General features: G+C 52.1%; 1 protein-coding gene across 1 annotated transcript in view; it reads right to left on the bottom strand.

Moving 5' to 3' along the window:
* Positions 1 to 4,428: 4,428 nt before the first annotated feature.
* CLIP2 (CAP-Gly domain containing linker protein 2) overlaps positions 4,429 to 17,760 on the bottom strand; it is a 68,979-nt gene continuing 55,647 nt past the window's right edge. The window contains exons 13-18 of the mRNA XM_006773411.2: positions 15,336 to 15,419; positions 14,264 to 14,420; positions 11,710 to 11,869; positions 10,766 to 10,951; positions 10,263 to 10,325; positions 4,429 to 6,388 (exon numbers count right to left, since the gene is read on the bottom strand). Of these exons, the coding sequence (XP_006773474.1) occupies positions 6,377 to 6,388; positions 10,263 to 10,325; positions 10,766 to 10,951; positions 11,710 to 11,869; positions 14,264 to 14,420; positions 15,336 to 15,419 (662 nt within the window). The 3' untranslated portion in view covers positions 4,429 to 6,376. The remainder of the gene's footprint in view (positions 6,389 to 10,262; positions 10,326 to 10,765; positions 10,952 to 11,709; positions 11,870 to 14,263; positions 14,421 to 15,335; positions 15,420 to 17,760) is intronic.

Raw genomic sequence — 17,760 nt, forward strand, 5'->3', positions numbered from 1 at the left:
TCGTGCCCGGCTCTCTCCCACTCCATCCGTCCTCGTGGTCGTTACTTTGGAAAGTCGGCAGACGCTGTGTGGTGGGTTCTCCGTCTAACCTGGGAGTCATTGTTTCTTCCTTTTATTTGAAATTTTAAGGTCAGTTTATGGAGTTTGATGATGAATGTTATCAGAAGAATATTTTCCTAAAATTATTTTTTTCTCAGAAAAAAAGAGAACAGAAGATAAAGACCCTGTCAGCATAGCCTCAGACGCCCTGCCATCGGCCTGCCGGTGGGGACGGGCCGTTGGTTACTCTGATGGGCGGGTTGTAGCCTGGACCGTCCTCCTCGCCCTCTCGCCCCAAGTCACCCGTGTCCTGGCCCAGCGCCGCGCGGCCCTCCGCCGTCTGCAGCACCTCCTGCAACTGGATATCGGGTGGGTGAAGATCATGATCTGTTTTATTTATTTATTTTTTAATATGTTTTTATTGATTTCAGAAAGGAAGAGAGAGTGAGGGAGAAACATCAATGATGAGAGAGAATCACCGACTGGCTCCCTCCCACACGCCCCACATTGGGGTCAAGCCTGCAACCCAGGCGTGCGCCCTGATGGGAATCGGACCTGGGGCTCCGGGTTCATAGGTCGACGCTCAACCTCTGAGCCACGCTGGCCAGGCGGTCATGATCGGTTTTGAATCGCTGCTTCCCACCTAATTACTTTTCCCCTTCTTGTTCTTTTTCCACTCATTTCTTTTTTAATTTCCAAGAGTCCTGCATCAAACCTGGCCTTCCAGCCTAAGAACTCGTCAGTCGTAATGGAGCGCCGTCAATTAACTGCGTCTGGGCTCCTGCTTCCTTTCCATTCTGTAGCTGCCCTTTTCCTTCCGGTTTTTATTTAATCGATCGCATTGGATTTTCTTGCACAGCCAGCACTAAAGTAAAGCTCAACACCCTGCGAGGGTTTCTTCTGCCCACAGGGCTCATTTTAAAATGTCTGAGACGTCTTGTCTTCTGGATTCCATCCTAGAGAATATCGCGTAAAAGGGGAATCCGACGGGGTATTTTCCACTGCATGTCAGCTTGAGTGTGGTCTGGACGGCTTTGTCATTAGATGTCAGAGTAATGGCGAAGCAGGGGGTTCCTTGGTCCTTCCAGATAAGGACACTCACCCCCTCACCCCCTTACAGCACCCCAGAGAACCGAGCAGGCCTGGAGCTGGATGGAGGCAAAGGCGGGCAGACCCCAGGCCTCCCCTCACGGAGGTGTGGCCACATGGCAGCACGTATCAGGGCTTCATTCCTTTCTACGGCCAAATAACATTCATCGTGTGGCTGTGTTATACTTTATCCATCCTCCACTGATGGGCATCGGTGCTGTGTCCCCTTCTTGGCCACTGTGAGTAATGCCGCTATGAACGGCTGTGTGCGCGTCTTTGTGTGGACGTTGGAGAACCCTCCGCACGTTGGCTTAGTGACCGTCACTGGCAATGACCGGAATGGGGCTCCCCCAACACGGTGCGCCCGAGGGCACGGCACCTCTGCGTTCGGTCTAATCCCGAGAAAACACCAGACGAACCTAACGGAGGGACGTGCAACAAAATCACTGTTCGGGGCTCTTCAGATGTGTCGAGGTTGTGAGAGACCAGGGAGGTCGGAGAAACTGTTGCAGGTTGGAGATGGAGGAGACGTGACGCAGGCGTGCCGTGCGGGGTCCTGGATGGGATCCCGGGACAGCAAAGGGACATCGGAGGAAAACTAATGAAATCCCAAGTGTGTGCTTCCGCCAGGTGTGCCCTATCAATGTCAGCTTTCCAGTCTGGGTCACTGAACTGTGGTTGTGCAAGAGAGTAACGGGAGGGGAAGGTGGTGAAGGGGATACAGGAATTACACTATTTTTGCAATTCTTTTAAGTCTGAAATTACCTGAAATTTTAAACATTAGGAAAGTCAATGCAGGGCTGGTGTGGGGACACTCTCTGTCTGAGTGGCCGGCTCTGAGCCCCATCTCTGCATAAGGTAAGCCTGGACCTGTGGGCGGCTCCTGAGCTGTCAGTGCAGGGGTGCCTGGGGCAGGGGTGCCTGGGGCAGGGGCGAGGGGCTCCTCCCACGCTGGCTGAGCAATCTGCTGGACTGTTGAGGGGCCCACCGAGCTGGGGTGGGGCCCCTGGATGGAGAATGGGCAACTTTCCTGGTAGGAGGGGAGAAGGGGAGAAACCACTGGGCTGAGCCTTTAGTCTAGGGCAGAGGTTCTCAACCTGTGGGTCGCGACCCCTTTGGGGGTCAAACGACCCTTTCACAGGGGTCGCCTAAGACCGCTGGAAAATACATATATAATTACATATTGTTTTTGTGATTCATCACTATGCTTTCATTATGTTCAATTTGTAACAATGAAAATACATCCTACATATCAGATATTTACATGACGATTCATCACAGTAGCAACATTACAGTTATGAAGTAGCAACGAAAATAATTTTATGGTTGGGGGTCACCACAACATGAGGAACTGTATTAAAGGGTCGCGGCATTAGGAAGGTTGAGAACCACTGGTCTAAGGGCTTCTCTGGGCGCTGACCCACGTGGCTGTCAGTGTCCATCTCTCCCAGCATCTGGACTCCACCTGCCTGAGATCGGTTTTGTCTTTTCCGTCCCACAAGCAAGAGGAGCAGTGGCCTGGCCCACACGGCCAGAGGTGTCCAGGGCCAGCTCCCAGCAGGGTGGTCCTGGGAGAGAGCCTCTCCCAGGGTTACCGCTCTGAAGGTGGAGGCTGCCTCCAGACCTTGGGTTCCGTACACACCTCCCCGAAGCGGCCCACACCACATGCCACTGAAGGCTGCTCTGGCGAGTGGACTGTCATGGCCACCTCGCGCCCCGCTTCCCCCTCTGAGGCCTCCCCTCCTTCCTGGTGCTTTCCTTCGTCCTGCGCCTCCTGGATGCGCTCCGTGGGCAGACAGCTCAGGAAGCTCCTTCGGTGAGATCCAAGCCCATGGCCACGGGCCTCCAGTTCCTGGCCCCTCAGCCTTGGTGACAGCAGGGAAGCCCGCCCACCTGGGAGGCCAGCCGCCTCTCTCCCTGTGGCAGTCCCGCCTACTCCCCTCTCCGTCCTCCCCCACCCAGCACCCTTTGCACAGAAGCTGACGCGGAGCTAGACTGCTGGCCTGGGAGCCACACGTGGGCAGGGGCCTTGCTCTCCTCTGACCGCAGCCCCTGGCCCGGAGTTTCCACGAACTTGAGCTAATTCTATCTCCTGCAGCAGCAAGCGGTCCCTGGGAGGGGACACACACACACACACACACACACATATTTGGTGTCCTGACCTCAAGTGACCGGGCTGAGCTGGTGCCTCGGGTGAAAGGAACCACAGGTCACAGTGGTGTTCGGCCTGAAGAGGAGTGGTGTTCGCAGCAGCTCTTTGAATTTCAGATGCTGGGCTGGTAAGAAAGTTCTGGAAGGACAGAGACCATTTATATTCAAGGCAGCAGAAACCTAGAGAATAGGGCACTGTTTAAATCTATCTTGTGATGGATACTGTGCTGATCGCACTCCATTCCTACCCGCTCTGCACTCCCTCCCTCCTGGCTGGGCTCAGGGCTGGCCTCCCGCCCGCCCGCCCGCCTGCCCGACAGGCCCCCTGGCCTTGGCTTTGGGTTTAACTAACGGGAGAGGCATCGGGAGGGCGGGAGGAGGCCAGGGTATTCCTCCTCCAGCTCCTGGGGCCACCCCACTGCTGGAGTCCCCCCACAGCTGCAACGTTGGCCCCATTCCAGTCACAGCCCCTCTGCTTTGCCCTTTGGGCAGGAATGGCTCCCAGAGCCCTTGGCGGGTTTCCTTAGTCCTGTCCGTACCGGCACACACGGCCCTTCCCTCCAGGCCCTGTGCCCCCTTGAGGCCCCACCGCTGTCCCGGGACCTGCCGATGCAGCTCCTGAGAATGGCAGGTGCTCCTGGACCCTCAGCTGGGAGCCGCGAGGGCCTGCTCCGACTTCCAGGGAGGCCACCTCAAGGACAAGCCTGTGAAAGGACCACAGAGCTGCAGACGCTGACTGTTCATGCGACCTACAGACAGCTGGCGGTAGGACAGAACTGGCTCTGAACTTGAAAGTGTTCTCCCTAACTCAGCAAACTGGTGTTGGCTGACCCATCCCTATTTCGCATATTGGGGGATTTTTCTTTTCTTGCAGGCCCACTTATAAACCTAAGAGGTTCAAGTTCAAACTTCCACCTCTCAAAGAACTGCTGCAAACAAGATTCGTTCAAACCCAAACAAGGCAGCTCAGCCCCGGACGTCTTCAACACCAGGCCCTCTGAGGTCCTCACCAGCCATTCACACCCGAGACAAATCGGCAGGCAGCCCGCCCAGAACAGGACTGAGACCACGTCCTGGCACCAGCGTACCCACAAGCTGGGAGAGGCTGGGAGCCAGGGCACCGACAGAGAGAAGCAGACGCGGCACAGGTCCTGGACCTCAGTCACAAGCTTTATTGTCTCGAGCACGGACTTGCCACACTTCAACAATTCCACTTCGGGGAGGAGGGGGATGGGGAGGACTTGGCAGGGATGTGGCTGAGTCCACACTGGTCAGAGATGCTCACTGGAAATCGCTTCTGTGATACCTGCCACCTGCAAACCCATCCGGGGCTCAGCCCTCCGGTGTGGGCCTTTGGCTGTTAGTAGGCTAATCAGCACCTCCTTTGGGGGGGGCAGCTGCCTGAATTTGCTGAAAAGAGTAGTATTAACTCTGGGTTAGGCCACTAGAGCATCGCTCCTAGACTGTTGTTAATAAAACAGCATGCGAGAGCTACCAAAAGCCAACAGGGAGGGGGAGGGGCTGATGGGACAAACTGGCTGCCCCCACGATGGCAAGGTTGACGGCAAGGTGGTGAGCACCACCCACCCGTATCTGGGAGCACTTGCAGGCTACCTGGGCTGCTCCCTGGGCAGACTGCATACCCGTCCTGGTGCACCTTGGGAATGCCACGATGGGGCGCTAGGCTCCCCCCTGTACCCCCCAGCAGCGGTGCTGCGGCACAAGGCCATGGCCTGTGGGCCCTCCAGCTCTAGAGGTGGGCACTGCTGGGCCAGAGCTGGCTTCTCCTGCCACACACAGGCCTGGAGAGACGCACAGGGCTCGAGGGGAGAGGTGCGTAGCTTTTTCTTGCCAACTACATCCCTTGGGTTCTCTTTCTGGAGACAAGGTTTAAAGGCTTCGGGCCGGGGCTGGGTAAGATTGAAAGGGGCTGTTGGTACCTGTGCATCCTGATGCCTGTGCCTGGCACACACACTCCCCTGAACACTCACTGCGTGTGCCTAGCTGTGTGTGCGTGCACTGCCAGTTTGCAGGAATGTCTGTGGTGTGTGCGGTCACTGCCTTGCCTGGCTTGGGGCTCAGTCCTGGAACCCAAGTGTGTGCACCTGTGTGGCCTGAGCAGGGCTGATGCAAACACCCCACCTGCATGGCCATGCGTGACCCTGTGAGTGTGCGGGAGTCAAGGGTTAGTGGGTGCATACGTCAGGTGCACAAATGCACCTGCAGGGGGAGGCCCAGTGTTGGAACAGCTAGTCAGCCCAGGGGACACCGAATTACCGACCAGTTACAATATGCCTGGGCCACTGGTCTCAACTCCCCTGCAGCCACCCTGCCCCAGCTCCAAGCCAGGTCGGTGTGGGGGTGAGGACAGGGCTCCCACTTTCTTAATACTGTGTTCCTGGCCTTGGCAGCCACCCTCTGGCCAGCAGCTTGGAGTTGTGTGTGTATGTTGGTATTGGGGGGGAAGGACCTTGCACCCCAACACCTTGAACCTGGGACTCACTGGGCAGACAGGCTAAGGGGAGCTTGTGCCACTGCTTGAAGGAGGCTCAGGATGTGGGGACAAGCAGCCCTGGGAGCTGCCTTGCCTGGAAGTGGGTGCAGAAAAGGGGTCCTCAGTGGCTCCCGAGGCCCGGACTTCGCTCCTTGGTGCCTGCAAGGAGACCCTGGGCATCCTCTGACCTTTCCTGGGACCATGGTTCTCTGGGATCCGAGGGGGACCCTGGAGAAGGAAGGGAAGAAAGGGAGAGTAGGGACGAGCTCAGGATGGTCCCAGGGCAGCTTGTTCTGGGGAGAGGGCCTGGTCGGATAGCCTCAGCCTCCCCCAAACACATTCCAGAAGCTGCTGGGTGTCCTGGGCGTCAGGGCTGCAGGTTCCGGGCTGTACCGCTCTCTGTGGAAGTTCGTGCTTGAGGAAGCCTCCTGGTCCGGCAGGGGGTTGAGGGTGGGGATTGTCCAGACGGTAAGTACATTATTGTTACAAATACTGTTCTTGTCTCCAAAGTAACAGTCCTGGCCGCTGCCTGGAGGGGGCGCCACTGGGGAAGAAAGGAGTGGCTCCGGTGTGGACGGGGCTGCTCCATGATGGCCCTCAGGGTCAGTGCTTGTCCTGGAGAGAGCAAGGGCTTGATCAGCAAGTGTCGTCAGGAGTGGCAGAGGGGAGAAGGTAAAAAGGAGGGGTTGGGGGAGGAGAACCCACTGGTGCCAGGTAGAGGGGACAGCATGGGCAAAGGCCCTGGGGCAGAAAAAAGTCTCTTTGCTGAGTGTTGAAGAACGGTGAGATAGGAGGGAGGGTGGGAGCTGTTAGGGGAAGTTGAGGAGAAGAGGCAAGAGCAGGTGGGTGTACAGAGCCCTGCGTTCCTGTGTGGAGGTTGGATCCAAGAAAATAAAAATTGGAGGTGAGACTCCAAGCCCTGGTGCTCATGCCTGCAAACTGGGATGCCCTGTGCCTCACAGGGTAGATGAAGCCACACAGGGCTGGCTCTCATACCCTGACACTCCCCGCTTAAGCTCTGTGCCCCTCCCCACCCAGTTCTCTCCTTGGCCCTTGGCAGAGTCTATGTCCAAGGTTCTCCTATCTCCAGGTGAGCATGTGTGCCCAGGGGTTCTCCTGTCCAGGGTGGAAGGAGAGTTCCTCCAGCCTCACTTGCCCAGGGTCACATAGCAAACCAGGGACAGAGCCAGTGCTGGGCTCTTCCCACCTACTGGGCTGGCAGCGGGCCCCAGGTGGGTGCCTATAACACTGTGGGTAAAAGCAGGTGTTAACTGTGGGGTGGGGCCACCAGGCACCCTCTTAAAACACAACAGTCACCCTAACCGGTTTGGCTCAGTGGATAGAGCTTCGGCCTGCGGACTGAAGGGTCCCAGGTTCGATTCCGGTCAAGGGCATGTACCTTGGTTGCGGGCACATCCCCAGTAGGAGGTGTGCAGGAGGCAGCTGATCGATGTTTCTCTCTCATCGGTGTTTCTAACTCTCTATCCCTCTCCCTTCCGCTCTGTAAAAAATCAATAAAATATATTTTTAAAAAAACAAACACAATAGTCAACCAAAGACATGACAATAACAGGAGTCACAGGCACCTTTAGGCCCATGAAGTTCTAGAAAACCAATTTTATACCCATAATGTTAGAAAACGTAGGCTTAACAGAGATTGCTTAAACATGCTGATGTTTAAAATGTTCAGTGGAAAATACAGGAGGTGAAATTGAATATAGTGTGAGACCTTCTCTATTAAAATGATGTATGTGCTGCTTTGCAACCATCACAGTAAAGACTGGCTGAGGCCAGAGTCATCCACGGATGGGAATTCCAGGGGAGGGGTTCAGTGAGAGGGTATCCACAGGGCCCTACAGTCCCCACAGACTGACTGTTAGAAAAGAGCCAGTAACTACGCAGTGGAGAAATCAGATAACTCCTGGACGAGGTGATCACAATGCCCATCAGGAGGGAAGGGCAGATGGACATCATGCGCCCAGTCGGGATGCCGGAGGACACGACATTGACGAAGCGTTCCAGCCCTCAGATCACGGGGACTCGCCAGCAAACCTCAAATGAGGAATCTTCTATTTAAAAAAGGTTGGGGGGCATGCAGGAGGCAGCTGACGGATATTCCTCTCGCATCGGTTTCTGTTTCTCTCACCCTCCCTTCCTCTCTCTTTAAAAATCAATACAGATATATATATTTTAAAAAGGAGTGGGGACTATGTTTCAAAAACGTCAATATCATAAAAATCAAAGAGAAATTGAGGACATGTTCCAGATTAAAGGAGACTAAGAAGACATAACAGCTAAGTGCAATAAGCTGACTGAACCTGTGACAAATCCTGTACAGAGGGGAAAATGGATATGGAGAGTAGATTGGATACAAATCTTACATCAATGTTACGTTTGCTGAAATTGATAACTGCACTGTTGTTATGTATAATCATGTCCTTTTACTCAGAAAATACAGAGCCAAGTGTTTAGGGCCAAGACATGCTATTATACTGAAATGGTTCAGAAAAAAATTACAGGCATTACTACACACACATCTACACATAGAGAGCAAAAGATGAAACAGACAGGGCAGCATGCTTACAATGCATCGTGGGAAAGGGTAGATGACATGCCAGGTACTATTTTTATTCTTGCAGTTTTTTGGTAATTTTGAAATGATTTCCAAACAAAGTGAATGTTCTCACACATGCATATACATACACATATAGCAGCTTCTCATTATTCACAGTAGTTATGTTCTATAAAGTCATCACCTGCACTGAATTACCGAATACCGAGCCACTGCTCCAGGTGGAAATATGGGTTTAAGTTCCCTCAAACCTCTGATCAGGACGTTTTAGTCAACTGATCCTACATAACCATGTTTTATGTGTGATTCTGTTAAAGACATCTTACTTAACACATGCTGTTGACTCATTAACAACTCAAGGCCAACAATACAGCAGGTCTTCAAATAACATCGTTTTGTTATAATGGTGACAATTCTTGGCCGGGACCACTGTCTGTGTGGCATTTGCACATCCTCCCCATGTCTGCGTAGGTTTTCTCTGGGGGCTTTGGTTTCCCCCGACATTCCAAAGACGTGCATGTGAGATAAACTGCCGTGTCTACACTGTCCCAGTCCGCGTGGGTGTGGGTGTGAGTGGCGCTGTGATGGAAGGGCGTCCTGTCCAGGTGGGTCCCATCTTGTGCCCTGAGCTGCTGGGAGAGACCCAGCCACCTGTGATCCTGAACTGGAATAAGCAAGTAGGAATATAATGATCTTACCTATTTTTATTCTTCTTAAATGTATGTAGAGCTCACATTTACTTCAATGTTTAATATTAGAAGTGTTTGGGGTCCTTATTTAGAAGTTTGGTGATGTTTTTGTGACCAGAAATATGCCATGGGAACTTAACCCTTGTTTATATCAATTAGCCAATCGTAAAACTGGTTTTGTTATATGTCATTTTGCGTAAAGTTGCAATCTCCAAGAACCCACTAATGATCTCAAGTGAGGACTTACTGTAGAACTCAACGCCTGAACAAAGCTTATTTATTTATTTTTCAAATACATTTTCATTGATTTCAGAGAGGAAGGGAGAGGGACAGAGAGAAACATCAATGGTGAGAGTTACTGATCAGCTGCCTCCTGCACGCCCCACACTGGGGATCAAGCCTGCAACCGGGACATGTGCCCTGACCGGGAATCGAACTGTGACCTCCATGGTTCATAGTTCAACACTCGACCATTGAACCACATCGTCCGGGCTGAACGAAGCTTATTTAACACACAGATTTTCTTTGTAGGGCACACAGCCATCAGTTGGGGGTCACTGTAAACAGCAGAAATCACCAAGTAAAAGCACAAAAATGTGAAAAAGGTGGCACTAAATAGATTTCAAAAAGGACACGTTTGCAGTATGAGAGCTGGAACAAGAAGGGAGAGCGCAGCCTTGTTACCCCTCGGCTGGGAACATGCAGGTCGGGCAACTCAGATTTTCCTCTGCTCTGCACACGTCCATAAGTGACCACAAACTTGTTGCAAATACTGACTTTGGGGTTACAAATACATTTTAATTGCAAATTTGCTAATATGGAAACTGAATAATGAGGCTTGATGGTACATATACATGTGTTCACATACACACACTTAGGAAAGTTCAGGAAGGCTGCCACTTACAAAAACACTAACCTTTGTCATCTCTGAGTGGGAGGGCTACTAGTATTTTCTTCTTTATGTATTTTTGTTTTTTTCCCCAAAAGTTTCCCAAGGGGCATGTATTACTTTATAATAAACACTTTTTTAAAAAAAACAGGGAAACAAGGTTAAAAAGCAAGAGGAATTCTGAATCAAGATGGACTGCATGGGTTCCTCTGTGAGAGATTCTATTGTGAAGCCTTTGCATGATGCATCTTTGTTTGTATTTTTGGTGACTTGTCAGGTTCTGTTCTGCCTGTGCAGTGGGAGTGCCACGGTGTCCGCCGGGACCAGAGAGCTCCTTACCTCTTGTTTGTGGGTCTTTTCTTGCTGGTGGATGCCGTTTGCAGAACCCGAATTGCCGATGGCCTGTAAGAGTCAGGGGCAGATGCTGAGTGAGGTTCACCAGACAACAGTTCCTCGTTCGTCCACTAGATGGCGATGTCTTCTTGATAGGATCCTCTCGGGCTCCAAACTGATCAGAGCTCAAACTGGTCAGAGCTGTTCTGAATGGGGGTCCCAGGACCCGTAGACCGAAGCTCTCAGGGCAAGGTTGCATCTCTCCCCTTGGTCTGAGACCCTCATGGCAAAGCCATGTACCCTTGGGCTGGGGCTCTCAGAGCACATGCCTGTGTCTCCCCCTAGACCAGGGTTCCCAGGATAGAGAGGGCTGCCTCCCCCTGAAGACTAGGTGTCTGAGGACAGGGCTGCCTTCCCCTGCAGACAGGGGTTCCCAGGATAGGGCCCTGCTCCATGAGGACTCTGCCCACTGGCGTGCCTGGTCAGCCCAGCCCTGGCCCATGGCTCACCGGGGACTTGTCGGGACTGCTCCTCATGGCCTCCATGAGCTTCTCCACCTGCTGAGCCTGGTCCAGAGCATCCCGCAGGGTGTCCTCTGTGCTCATCAGCTGGTGCTGCAGCCGCAGGAGCTCAGGTGCTGAGGACGGGTCGATGAGGGAGTAGCGCCTCTGATCCGACAGCGACTTCTCTTTGTCCTAGAAGTGGCCGGAGAAAGGAAAAGCATGTGAGGGTGCAGTGCGCATGTGTTAGGGGAGGGGGACCTCCTCCAGGCAGAAGATTCTCCTGGCCCCACCCCATCTCTGGGCCAGGCCCGAGCATCACGGGGATGTTCCTTCGGCCCCCCTCCCTCACCTGAGGGTCCCCACTGAAATGGGCTCTGTCAGATGCTTCACATCCTCCGAGTCCCCAAATCCAGGCACCTTCCTCTTTCCTTCTTGATTCTCCCTATCCCTCCACACTGTCTTATATGTCCCTCCTCTTGACCCCAGACCCCATCCTACAGTGACTTCTCTACTCCTCCTCCCCTACCCAGCAGGACACAGCTGCCCCACCCAGGATGGTCTCTGGAGACACACTGCCCCCTTCTTCCTGACATTCATGTGTGAATCCCCCTGCAGGACCCTGAACAAGGAGCTGCTTTCTGGTTGATTACTTCGCTGGGCGGGGAGCTCACCACCCTGCATAGCCCACCTTACCTCTGGATAGGTCAGATTCTTAGACAGTATCCTTTGCATTGCATCACCTAGACTGCCACATGGCAGCCAGCCACGATGCCTGCAAAAGCAGCTGCCGTGACCCCTCCACGAGCTACATCATGACCCTGTGGTTCTAGGGGACTGTGAATTCTCAGAGGCTTGGCGGTTCCCGGGATGGCTCCAGGAGGTCACCACTCTCCTGGCCTGACAGCAGAGCAGCCTCAGTCCCACCCTCACATTCCCCTGCCCCGACATACCAGCCCAGTCAGCTTTTCACGAAGGCCCCGGATGTCGTCCTTGAGTTTCTGCTCCTTGATCCGCCACTCAGCCTTGTGGACCTCACGGCTCAGGTCCCTCTCGGGCCCTGGGGAGTGGCGATTGGCTTCCAGCAACAATACCCGCAATTCGTTCAGGCTCCTGGGGGAGGGTTGGGGGGGGGGGACACAGAACAGCTACAGTCACTCCCACACTCCAGCTATCTGCCAAATGCCTAGACGGCTACTCTGATGGGGAGACTGGCTATTAAAACAGCACCTGCGCCAGAAGGGGCCAGAGTGGAAACATGAGGCATGAAATCATGCAACCACAGCCCAAGAGGGACCAGGATTTAGGGATGGAACAGTGAAGAGGACTTGGCCTTTCCTAGAATGTTTTTAAAGTTGTTGTCTTTTAAAAGAGAAAATTTGTTTAACTAAAAAATTAAGCAAAGCACACAAAATATTCATCCAAGGGCACCCATGAGGCGAGACATTTTAAACGGCTGAAATCAGAGGAGTTTTCTTTCCTGTGTCAACCCTTAGCCAGCTGGCAGTAGCTGCCTGGAACACTGTGATGAGGATGACTCTCAGGCACAGCCAGGCTCTGCGGAAAAGAGTGCGGCAGTCAGTGAGCGATGTCTGCAACGGGCACAGGCTGAGAACAGGACACACTCCTTCTACGCCTTTTCCCTTCCCCGCAACTACTATAGGGGAGAGGGAAACTCCCTCACTAGGTGGCCATGGGGAGTTGAGAACAAAGTGGAAGTCCACCGGCACTGCCCCTTTCCTCCTCCTTCCTGCTGTGGATGTGATGGCTGGAGCTCCAGCAGCCACTTTGCAACCAGGAGAAGAGTCCAAGAGAACCAATCACTTAGCACTGATATTTTTAGCTACTGAACCGTCATCCATGGCTACTCCCAGGTTCCTGTTCTGTGAGCAAAGTAAATCTCTACTGGTTAATCTGCCAGCACGCTCCTAGCTGACCTCCCACTCCCATCCTCAGCATCACAGGCGCGTGGAGGCGCTAGTGGGGGCCGACTTCGATAAAGGAAGGCTTCAAAGGAGAGGGGCTGAGAGCTAAGCCTCGAGAATGGACTGGACAGAGGGAAATGTCCAAAGAGAAGAAGGTAGCAAGTGAGTAAGTGCTGAGGGACAGAGGAGGAAATGAGCCTGTGGATAGAGGAAGACAGACTCCCCAGAGGAGGCAAGACTGGGCTGAGCACTGAGAAAAAGTATCTGATTGGACAGGGAGGATATGGGGGCAGGACAGCAGTGGGGCCTTGACGGAGCGCCGGGCTGTGAGTTCATGCTGGGAAGGAACGTTCCCCATGCACTGGCCTCCCTCCCCCCTGGGAAGGGCCACATTTTCTAGAGAGGTGCTAAATTTAAAGCAAATCTAGCACAGAAGCTCCCAGTGTGTCATCAGACTGAACAGCAGGGGAAGGGAAGAGACACGGTTTCCTTTATAAAAAGGTGCCTGTACTTTAACAAGATTCCTTTCAATCGGAGGATGCACCTCAGATGTTTACAGGGTCTGGCAAACCATGCCCATAAGGGGGTGTCAGTAAAATGATGAAGGGGGTAGAGGACGGGGGACACGAGACATCCCTGACCACTGAGAGCGTGCAGGCGCTCCCCAGCAAGGACTGGTTGTTACTATGCTGGGAGTCAGCCTATTGTTGTCAGAACTTCTGGAGAAATCTAGATTTTATGTGCAATCTTCTGATTTTTTAAATGCTCATCTAGGTGTTTTCCCCCCCTAAAGCCTCATATGGGTTACACAAACCATGTCTATAAACTGGAACCAAGTGGTTCTCAAAGTGTGACATGGGGAACCCTCAGGGGTCCCCAAGACCCTTTCAAGGGGTCCATGGGTCAAAACTATTTTCACTTCATTTCTCATGCACATACAATGAATTTTTTCTTGGGGTCATGTAGCATATTAGTGATCGGAAAACAATATTAACATACATTCTTTTCTAACTACAAATCACTGTAAGGCCGGATTTTCATAATATGCTTCAACTAAAACAACAAACTGCAAAGACTGAATACAAAATGTTAAACAATGCCCCTCTTTTCATGAAATTTTTTTTTGTTTTGGAAAACAGTTACTTTTTATCAAAAGCATGTTATTTATGGTACATGCACTTGGTTTATTATTTTTAAATGAGTTCATGAATATTTTTACACTCCTCAGTTTTAACTTCTAATATGACAAATACAGAATAAACACACACAAGCTCCCTGGGAATCCTCAATACACTTTAAGAGTTTAAAGGCAGCAGTGAAGGCCAGGAAGCTTGGGAACCACACGTCTTTCCCGTAAGCTCTGCTTGGAGGAAGCACCGTGTGAGGGAGGGTTCTGAGCCCCCCCCCTGAGCTCAGAGGAGAGCACAGAGACCCCTGGTGATGCCAGCCACCTGTCCTACCCAGGCCATCCTCGCCCACCTCCGGAGAAGACGGGCTAATGTCAGGCGGGGTGAGGGTCAGGCAGAGGGAGGGCAGCTGGGTGGTAGGCCCGGCGGGTCCGAGCACACCGCCCGCTACGCACCGCTCCTTCCTGAGCAGCTCCTGGCTGATGAGCACCAGCTGGCCCGAGGCGTCGTGGGTCTTCCGGGACACGGCCTCCAGCTCGGCCTCCAAGCGCCGCTTCTCCTTCTGGAGGACGTCCACCTTCTTGTCCCCCGACCTGCACTTGCTCTCCAGCGCTGAGGGTCAGCCAGCAGGAAAGAAGGGGGGGGTCAGGATCGCCGTGGGAATCTGTCCCACCAGAGCGCCCGGGCAGGGAGCCAGTTTTCTCGGAGGGTGGTGGTGGGGGGGGTGTTCACAGGGACACACTCCACTGAGTGGGTCTCTCAGGTCCTGCAGAGCCAGGCAGTCAGGGCCGGAGAGAACAGCCACAAAAAGCAGACTGGGACCCCAAGCACAGAGCCCGGGCCCTGTGGTGGTGGGAAGCAGTCCGCCCGAGACAGGCACGGCATTCTACTCCTGCCTGAACAGGGGCAGGCTCTAGCCTAGCTTCACCCTTGCCTTGGAGGAACTGAGGTCAGCTGACCTTTGTTGGAACCAATTAGGCCATAGGAACATGATGGGAACTGGAGAGAGGTTGGGTGGGAGCCATTTCCCAGCACAGGGGCCATCTCACAGACACCACCACTGATACTGTGGCAGACAAGAAGCAGGGCCCGTTTGTCACCAAGTCACAAATTCCAGACGCCCTGCCTCACCCGGGCTCCCCCGTCCTCACTTCCCCTGTGCCTTGCTCCCTGCTGCAGCCTGTGCCCTTCCCCCGATTCTAAAACCCTGGTATTTCCTCTAGCCGATAGACTGTGTCCAAGTGGCCTGAGAAACTAAAAAGTCCTGGTATTCAGAACAGAGTGGCCGCTGGTGAGAGAAGCTGGCGGGGGTCCCTGATTCTATTATGGACCATGAAAGGGCTACTACCCCCCCACTCCCTGCTGCCCACGTAAGTTCTGTGTAGGTGAACTGGCCCAGGCCACCTCCTCCTCAAGGCGGAGTGCAGGAAGCTGCTACCCTGGCCCAGATGCCAACCCTCTCCACGCTCCACTGGCACGTGGCCCCGAGGAAAGCCCCCGCATCTGCCCTGCGGGAGGGAGACTTACCACTTACTTGGGCCCTGAGCATCTCAGTCTGGTTCGTCAAGGCCGTCACCTCTTTGTCCCTCTTGTTCAGCTTGTCCTGCAGGCCTAGGGGAGAAGGGAGAGAGGAGGGGCCGTTAATGCTCCAGGTCCAGCACTGGGGTCCAGTGGTTGCCACCCGTCCCCCTGGGTAGCTCACTCTGAATGAAAGGCTCCAGTACTGAGTGGTCTCAGGCAACTTAACTCTCAGAGTTTCCTTGAGTGAAAAATGGAGATGGTAATAATGGTGCCCATGTCACAAGGCCCTGTGCATTCAATACTGGATAGACGAACCGGGCCGGTGTGGCACAGTGGTTGAGCGTCGATGTATGAACCAGGAGGTTGCGGTTCAATTCGCGGTCAGGGCCCTTACCTGGGTTGTGGATATGATCCCTGGTTGGAGCCAGAATGAAATGCAATCGATAGATGTTTCTCTCTCTCTCCCTTCCTCTAAGCATGTCCTTAGGTGAGGATTAAAAAAAAATAATGGCCAAGAGAATTTTGAAAGGGCAGAGTTAGGCAAGGGTAGCCTTGCCAGTAATTAAAACCAAATAGATGCCCTAACCGGTTTGTCTCAGTGGATAGAGCACCGGCCTGCGGACTCAAGGATCCCAGGTTCGATTCCAGTCAAGGGCATGTACCTTGGTTGCGGGCACATCCCCAGTGGGGAGTGTGCAGGAGGCAGCTGATCGATGTTCCTCTCTCATCAATATTTCTAACTCTCTATCCCTCTCCCTTCCTCTCTGTAAAAAATCAGTAAAATATATTTAAAAACACACACAAAAAAACAAAAACAAACAGAGCTTGGATAATTAAAGCATTATAGGCCGTGGCCAGTGCGGCTAAGTAGGTTGGAGCATCATCCTCTGCAGCAGAAGGTCATGGATTCGATTCCCAGTCAGGGCGGGTGTGAGAGGCAACCGATCGATGTGTCTCTCTCACAACAATGTCTCTCTCTCTTTCTCTCTCCCTTCCTCCCTTTCTAAAATCAATAAAAAAAACTTTAAAAATTATAGAATTGGCACATGAACAGATAGAAAAGTTATTGGAAAGGAATAGAAAATCCAGAAATAGAGTCAGTTACATAAGGAAAGTTAAAAATAATAAGGTTGGCAATTCAAATCAGTAGAGAAGGGGAGATAAGTTTTTCAAATATGGGGTACTCTTTTAGGAAAAAAATAAAAATGAATCCTTACCTCACACCTTCTAAAACAGCCGTGGGCAAACTACGGCCCACGGGCCGAATTCGGCCCGTTTGAAATGAATAAAACTATTGAAAAAAAAGACCGTACCCTTTTATGTAATGATGCTTACTTTGAATTTATATTAGTTCACTCAAACACTCCATCCATGCTTTTGTTCCGGCCCTCCAGTCCACGTTTAAGAACCCATTATGGCCCTCGAGTCAAAAAGTTTGCCCACCCCTGTTCTAGAAGGATGAATTCTAGATGGATCAGAGATATAAACATAGAATATGGAACTAAAAAGTACTAGAAGAAACCATGAGATAATTAATGAAAATAATAAAGAAGGTCCCCCCTCCCCCAAAAAGATCGATTTAAGAAAATCTGCATCGCAAATACCATTATAAGAAAACCAAACCACAACTTGGGGGATATGTTTGCAATGTCATAAATAAGGAGTTTCTAGAAAATGAACAAAAAGATCAATAACAACAGGAATAAAATGGGTAAAGGATGCAGTAGAAATGGAAATGGCATTTCAGTCACAGTGAGCGAAAGGTAAGTTGAAATTACATCAGGCAACATCGTTTACTCTTCAGATTGGCAGCAATCACAAAGCTTGATGAAACATTGTTGGGGAGGCTTGTGAGAAAACACACATTTTTTTCTTATTAAAGTATGTTTTTTAAAAAATATATTTTGATTTTTTACAGAGAGGAAGGGAGAGGGATAGAGAGTTAGAAACATCGATGAGAGAGAAACATCGATCAGCTGCCTCCTGCACACTCCCCACTGGGGATGTGCCCGCAACCAAGGTATATGCCCTTGACCAGAATCGAACCTGGGACCCTTGAGTCCACAGGCCAATGCTCTATCCACTGAGCCAAACCGGTTAGGGCTAAAGTATGTTTTTATTGATTTCAGAGTGAGGAAGTGAGAGGGAGAGAGTTAGAAACATCAATGATGAGAAAGAATCACCGATTGGCTGCCTCCTGCACGCCCCCTACTGGGGATCGAGCCTGCAACTTGGGCATGTGCCCTGACCGGGAATCAAACTGTGACCTCCTGGTTCATGGGTTGATGCTCAACCACTGAGCCACACTGGCTGGGTGGGAAACACACTTTCAACCACAGCCAGTTGGAGTTAAAACTGGTTGAGCCCAGGGAGGAGGTAATTACTGCAGGTGTTTGCAATAGAGAAAGACTAAAAACAACCTACGATCCAT

This window comes from Myotis davidii, unplaced genomic scaffold, assembly GCF_000327345.1.
Source record: "Myotis davidii unplaced genomic scaffold, ASM32734v1 scaffold726, whole genome shotgun sequence".
Lineage (NCBI taxonomy): Eukaryota > Metazoa > Chordata > Mammalia > Chiroptera > Vespertilionidae > Myotis > Myotis davidii.